The sequence below is a fragment of the Nansenia antarctica genome (genome assembly GCF_963989245.1).
Source record: "Nansenia antarctica genome assembly, chromosome: 2".
NCBI lineage: Eukaryota > Metazoa > Chordata > Actinopteri > Argentiniformes > Microstomatidae > Nansenia > Nansenia antarctica.
The window spans coordinates 56,625,875-56,633,256 of NC_137675.1; the positions used below are offsets into that span (position 1 = coordinate 56,625,875).

The 7,382-nt window shown below is 43.7% G+C and overlaps 1 protein-coding gene across 1 annotated transcript; it reads left to right on the top strand.

Moving 5' to 3' along the window:
• The first annotated feature begins 3,344 nt into the window (after positions 1–3,344).
• Positions 3,345–7,166, top strand: cbx2 (chromobox homolog 2 (Drosophila Pc class)). The gene is made up of 5 exons (XM_080523706.1): positions 3,345–3,421; positions 3,509–3,552; positions 4,676–4,741; positions 5,518–5,587; positions 5,684–7,166. Exons 1-5 carry the CDS (start codon positions 3,350–3,352, stop codon positions 7,118–7,120), a joined length of 1,689 nt encoding a protein of 562 aa, XP_080379832.1. The 5' UTR covers positions 3,345–3,349; the 3' UTR covers positions 7,121–7,166.
• The last annotated feature ends 216 nt before the right edge of the window (positions 7,167–7,382 follow it).

The following is a 7,382-nucleotide window of genomic DNA, read 5'->3' on the forward strand; positions in this document are numbered from 1 at the left end:
TGACACTACTCCCCCTGGCCCTGAAAGTGTGCCACTCCAACACCTGTTCCTTGATTCAACTGCCCAAAGGCATCTATTATCTTACCCAACACAACGCATGACCAAATATAGAGCATATCTTGATATTAAGTAACCCTTCACAATATGGATACGGTTTTACACCTATATTTATGTATGTATCCTTATTGTAAAGTAAAGCCAAATAATGGGTGTGAAATCAAGGAGCAACGTTTTGGTTACTGAAACTATAAGCACACAAATGACCTGTCATTGAAATAAATCAAACACATCAAACTGTATTCCAAACTGTATTCCTCAGACACACGCCAGGTGAGCTTCCAAGACGACTTTTTCACTGGGCTGACAGCAGTGGTTGGATTTCTTGTGGTGGCTTTCATTGCAGTTGTGGGCTTGACCACAAGGAAGAACAAGACAAATAAAAGGTATGTCTACTACTTACCCATTAAAGTACCCATTTGAAATTATTGCAAAGGTACTCTCAGACAGTGCTTTACAATAGTTTGCCTTTATCATTTTTCACACATTTGAATGGCACAAACTCACCCCTCTCCTGCACATCATTAGATTTAGGGCACATTTGAAAACAATACAAGTAACATCAGTCTGCTCATCCAGAACCATAGCGTGTTTTGATAACAGTAGCTTTGAGGATTCCTCTTTTGTCAATAGCAAAGGATAAACAGAATCGCTCTTTTCTGTGTCTATGTTTCAGCTTTGAGGATACAGAGCATCCAAGTGACAAGGAACAAACAAAACAAACTACACTTTGAACATGTCAAACTGGTTCAAACTGAAATGGAGAAACAAGGGGACATCACTGCCTGTGACATTTATATGGATATTATCTGAAAATCATCAAGAGATGATGCCTTTTGTTGTCAGGGAAAGTTTTTCTCTTTGATTGATTGTAAGCCCCAACCTATCCAGTCCTTAGAGGTTTTAGCAATGTGCTAAAATTCTTTTCTCAACATTATGAAGATTAGTACGGTTAAAATGTACTGTGAACTGACAAAATCACTCAATTAGAGAGGCAGTAAATACTTATATATTATATATATTGTCTCTGTTCAACTGCAAAGTTATATTAAGTGTGAATGGGTTGCTTTACTCTACTCAAGCTTTATTTCATTATAAATCCTAAATTATATTTCCAGAAAATCCTGACGAAATATTTCTTGTGTTGAGAGTTAGTGAGTGCATAACAGAAAAACTAATGAATGAATGTCATGAATGAATGAATCTCCTGATTCACTGTAGCAATTAATCATGGAAAACAATGGAAACTGTTTGCCAAATGTGCTTGTACATAACAATATAGCTGTTTAAATATGTTATTTAAATAAATGGCGTAAATTAATTTGAACCAAGATATGCCCTGCTCAGAAAACACATTTGGGTAGATTTACATGTGTTTTACATCAGAGTTACATCTTATTACCATGCAGAAAGGTTCAACTGATATAAGCAGGGTATGTGCAGGGTATGTGCCTTACCATCAAGATATATGTATGTAAGCCTTCTACTACTACCTTCTAAGCCTACTACTGTATGTAAGACTGCTCTTTGTGGACTTCAGCTCCGCCTTCAACACCATCCTTCCAGACAGGCTAGTGACCAAACTACTAGACCTGGGTCTATCACACTCTATATGTGCATGGATCAAGGACTTCCTGACCGACCGCCCCCAGAGGGTGCGGGTGGGCCCCCACAACTCCACAGCCCTCAGACTCAGCACTGGGTCCCCCCAGGGCTGCGTGCTAAGCCCCATCCTCTACAACCTCTACACCTACGACTTCACCCCCGTCCACCCCAGCAACTCCATCGTAAAGTTTGCAGACGACACCACCGTGGTGGGATGCATCTCGGGGGGGGACGAGGCGGCGTACAGGGATGAGGTAGGGCAACTGAGCAAGCTGTGCAAGGTTAACAACCTGCTACTGAACAAGTCAAAGACCCAGGAAATCCTGGGGATGCACATGCGGGATGACCTGACCTGGAAGGACAACACAAAAGACACCATCAAGAAGGCACAACAGCGGCTATACACCCTGAGAGTCCTCAGGAAGGAACACAGCAAGCAGGAGATACTGGTGACCTTCTACCGCGGCGCAGTGGATAGCATCCTCACCTACGGCATCTGCAACTGGTTCTCCAGCTGCACAACAGCGGAGAGAAATGCGCTACAGAGAGTCGTGAGAACAGCACAGAAGATCACCGGCGCCCCCCTCCCCTCTCTGGAAGAGCTGTACAACACACGCTGTCTCAGGAAGGCCTCCAAGATCTCCAGGGACCCGACCCACCCTGGGTACGAACACTTTACCAGGCTGCCCTCGAAAAGGCGGTTCAGGACCCTGGCCGCAAGGACAAACAGACTGAAAAACAGCTTCTACCACAGGGCCGTCCAGGCCCTGAACACAGCAAAGACCTAGGTTCTGGGCCCTGGACAGTCTGGACGGATTGATGGCAGCTGCTGGACTGAAAAAATCAGGTGTAGTGCTGAGGCACAAACATGTACATTTCAAGCCTGCAAACTGCGACACTTTAAATAAATGTGAAATAATACTATTGTGCAATATGACAACCCTAGTCGTCTATCTGTACAGTATAGTACAGTGGATAGTGTACATAGCCTTTATTTATGTAAACCAGCTCCTTCCCTTCTTGTGATTTTTTTAAAAGTGTTTTTTCCCCCCCTTTCCTAACACCAGGGGAGCCACCCCTCCTAAATGTCGTTGTTTGGTACCTGTACTGTAGCAATGACAATAAAGTCCATTCATTCATTCATTATGGAGATATTCTGAAATCACATTAGGGACATCTAGTTATTACCTTGTGTTAAGAATTGAATATAACTATGGAAATTCATGAATCAAGAAACTGTTTGTGGGAGAAAAAAAATGTTTGTTCTATTTTGCTTTTTATTCACACTGTAAATAAGCCTGCAATGACGCACAATTGTAGGGTGAATGGTAGAGGTAATCATAGAACATTAACAAGTTGTTTTAACAAGAAGGCTATATCTAAAACAAATTACAATCTTCAGTCTAGCCTAAATGGTGAGAGGTAGAAAACAGTTTAGTAAGGAGAATAAAGATGTCTACCTTATTTTACACTCATGACTTTCATGAAGTTACATTTATATATTCATAATTTCACCGGGCAAATAAAGAAACCAATAAATAAGAAGTCGATATTTGATTGGCCACACGTCGTTGTATGACGTCCGCAAGAACGGTATCTGCCAAGGGACATATTTTGAGAGCGCGTTTCCATTCCGCCCTCTTTTCCATTCTTTTCATAAAAGACTTTAGAGTAGGCAACAGCCGACATGGAGGAATTGAGCGCCGTAGGAGAACAGGTTTTCGATGCTGAATGCATCCTGAATAAACGACTACGAAAGGTCAGACGTTGTTTAGTAGACATTTCTCTATTCAAAAAATATTGACTTTGCCCAGTTTGCTAATATTTTCACTCTCTATTCTCGCAGGGAAAGTTGGAGTTTCTTGTAAAGTGGAGGGGATGGTCATCCAAGTGAGTAGTACGAGCGGTGCTGCAGCCTCAAACAATGAAAACAACAACAACGTGTCGCTTGTTGCTTCCCCATATTCTAATAAAAACATTAGCGTCCTGAACGTTTCGTATATTAAAATCACTTAAAAGTCCAATGTTGACCAACATCTACTTCCAAAGTAAGGGAATAATGCATTAAACGCGATTCTGTTTTTTACGCGCTTGCCTTTGTTCTAAAACCTCCAAATCGGAAATTAACCCAATGCCAAATTAAATCAATCGTTTCTGGTTGTGTTTTGTCTCCTGCTATATATCTCAGTGCATGCATGTATATTAATTAAGTGTAGACTACAACTGTAGCGCGTATTGGACTTCCTTAATGTCTTATATATGCATGCTTGTCTTTGTGATTTTGTACGACACAAGATTTTACAAGCAGGTGAGTTGGGGAAACTTTTTAGAGACATGTTGCCGCAACATTGTTGCGTCGCATACACCACTGGACTTCTGTCTATTGAATACACTAGTACCTTTTGTGATCGTCGCATTATATGTCTACAGGGTTTCAATACTCTATTGCCCTTATACGGAGTAGCCGACCATTTCTCTTTACCCCAATAGTGTTCCAGTTGCTTGTGCTTCCTTACCCCCCTGACATGCACGTCTTGACATAGTTGCCCTTTCCGTCCACTCTGTTGTTGCTATTTAATCCCAATAATAGTTAGATCGTCACGATGCTGTCGGTTTCTACACTCTCGACTTGAAATGTTAGTTATTCACCATATATTAACAACAGTAGGCTACGGTGAAAATGATCATGTGCTTGTTTATGTCCCTCTTGCTATACGAACTCAGTATTTGGCGTCGAAATTCACATCATAGCAAAGTCTTCCGAATTCTGTGAAGTGTGGCATATCCTACACACATGGCATTCTTCATCTTATCGTTCCCCTTTTGCTATGTGGTTAAGCCTCTCACTCAGCACTCTTTGCATACACCTACAATCTCAACAGTCAACAGAGATTACACTGGACCTTCTTTCCATCAGTATTATAATATTTCCCAAACAAAGGTGAATCTATATTAAGACAGCTGTGAGACTTTACAATAATTGTGTTGATGGAAAGTTTCTCCTTTCTTTCAGGCATAACAGCTGGGAACCCCAAGACAACATCCTTGACCCAAGATTACTGGCTTTTTTTAACAAGAGGTCAGTTTCTCATTCTCACTGCCTTGTACACCCAGACCTCACGTGAGCTATCCCGTATATCCCAACAATGCTCCCTGCAACGCTCCAGCAAGCGTAAATGGTGCACTGTTCAAGCCATTGTGGAGCTCAAAGATATGCATATGGCCTGTATTTTCAGGCTGCAAGCACTTCAATAAGCCCATTAAGGGTAGAAATGTAGACTTTCCAACCTCTGAAGATACATGAATGTTGTTGAATTAGTAAGATGTGAAATAATTCATGTAAAACAGAGGGGATATAGTATGCAACATGGTTCTATTTAAATGTAGGCCTACTTTTCCCGTAAAAAGCTACTCTACATTTCTCGACAGACAACAATGCCATCAAGGCAAATAACAGTAGAAAATGTGTGGGTGGAACATTGTCATAAAAGAAAAAAACAGGAACTGAATAATAAATTTAAAAAAAACGAAAGCTTATCTAATGTTTTCAGACAAGCATCTGGGGAATTTTATTGTGAACCACTGGTTTGTTTTTGCCAAGCATAGTGTGTTTCAAGACCACACAGTACTCTGTGAGATGTTACGTTTGATTAAAAAAGATCTGACTTGCGTCATGCCACAAGTACACAGTGCTTGGATGTCTGAGCAGACAGTTACAAATCTTGGATCACAGTGTAAATGGGTAGCAGAATAACCTCAACTCAGATGCTTTCCAGGGCTTTTATAGCATTCGGTATCTTGTTTCCTCTAGCTTGACTTCTGCTAAACCTGGTTTTGTGCATTATGTCTCTACAGGGAACAAGAAAAGGAAATTTTGTTCCGCAAGAAAGGAAAACGACCCAGAGGAAGACCTCGAAAAGTTGTGGTACGCCTCTCATGACATTTCTTGAATTGTGTTTTTCTCGTTATTCCAAATATAATATTTTACAGATAAATGAAGATAGCATATTTCTGACTACAGGACAATGCACCTGAAGCGTCGAAGTCGAGCAGTTCCTCTTCATCATCATCATCATCTGGCTCATCGTCGTCGTCATCGTCATCTTCCTCGTCTTCCTCCTCATCAGATGAAGATGACGACGATGACAATGACAGAAAGACAAAGCCTGGTCCCCGAACACGAGAGCTCCACCCTGTCCCCCAGAAGAAAGCCCAGATTGTTGTGGCCAAGCCAGAGCCCCCAAGGAAGCGAGGCAGAAAAGCACAGACCCCAGAGCTGAAGGTACTCCAACCGAACAAGGGCCAGCGCAAGATGCTAAAGACAGTTGCCAAAGACTCCCCTGCAGACCTCCGAGGAGGAATCAAGAAACCTCTTCACCCAGCCAGTTTCACCTTCATGGGGTTGCACCGGAGTTCTAGTAGAGATTCTGTGGGTATCCAGAGCAGAGCCTCCCTTTCCCAGGGCGGGGCCAATAAAAACTCCCTGAACACTGTGAGCTCAGGCAGGTCAGCTAGCTCAACCTCCCCTGCCCTGAGCAGGTCCACTCAGAGCAAGAGTGCCTCTGATTTCAAATTGTCTGTTTCTGACGTGGGCAGTGGAGCAGGTTTGGACTTAAAAATTACTGCGAGCAAATCCCCTGGAGTAGCAGCGTTGAATCTGCATAACTCCAAACTCTCAAGCAGCAATGGCAACCAGCAAGGAGCTCAGCCTGCAGTGGGATCCCCCAATGGGCAGAAAAAACAAGAGGCCCCTGGGCAGACACCACAACAACAGCGGGTACCCAATAATAAACCAGCTGCCTCGTTTTCCGCTCATAAAGGCCCCACGAACCAAGCTGCAAGCCTTCAGGCACTGAACCTAAAAAGTGTGAACAAATCAGCACAGGGCAACAGTGCTCCGGGCAATGGCACCGTTCCAGTGTCCAGCCTAAGAAGTGCCTCCAACCCAGCACGGAAAGCTACGGTAGCTCAGCGTCAAGAGCAGAACCCTACACAGACACCGAACACTTCTGGTGGGCAACAGGCCAGGAAGGGCCAGCCTGGAGCTGACATAGTCAAAACGGAGGAGGCCAGTGAAATGGGTTCCACCGCAGAGAGGCAGAACACAAGGGCCCAAGGAAGGGTTGAGAAGAGCAGCGTTCAGAACCCCTCCACAGAGACTAGGGACGTCCAGGGCAAGCGGGAGAGATCGGCCTCCAAAGACGGCAGCAAGCAAACCAAAGTGCTGATCGAGATGAGCACCGGCGAGGAGGAGAGTAACTCAGACTCTGACCAGGAGTCCCCCTACCCAGACAACGGTCAGGACTTGTCCATCTCGGTCCAAACAGGCCAGGACTGGAAGCCCCCGCGCAGCCTGATCGAACACGTCTTTGTCACTGATGTCACTGCCAACCTGGTCACTGTCACGGTCAAGGAGTCTCCCACCAGCGTGGGGTTCTTTAACCTCCGAAATTATTGATTGGGAATATAGGTCACTGAGACGCCTGATGAAGGGGTCTGTGAAGTCAAGGGAGAAGAGATCTTGCATGGAGTATTGAAGGAAGTAGATAAGCTAGTGCAAGGTTAATGCACATAGGTTTGCAGCAGCAATGCTAAGTTTTTCCTTCTCTACATTGTATTAATCTAAAATATGCAGGCTTAGACTGTTCTTTCGCTTTGCTCTGTTAGTGAGACAATGTGCTTTTTGTGTGTGGCACACACGCAACTAAACTGGACGTGAC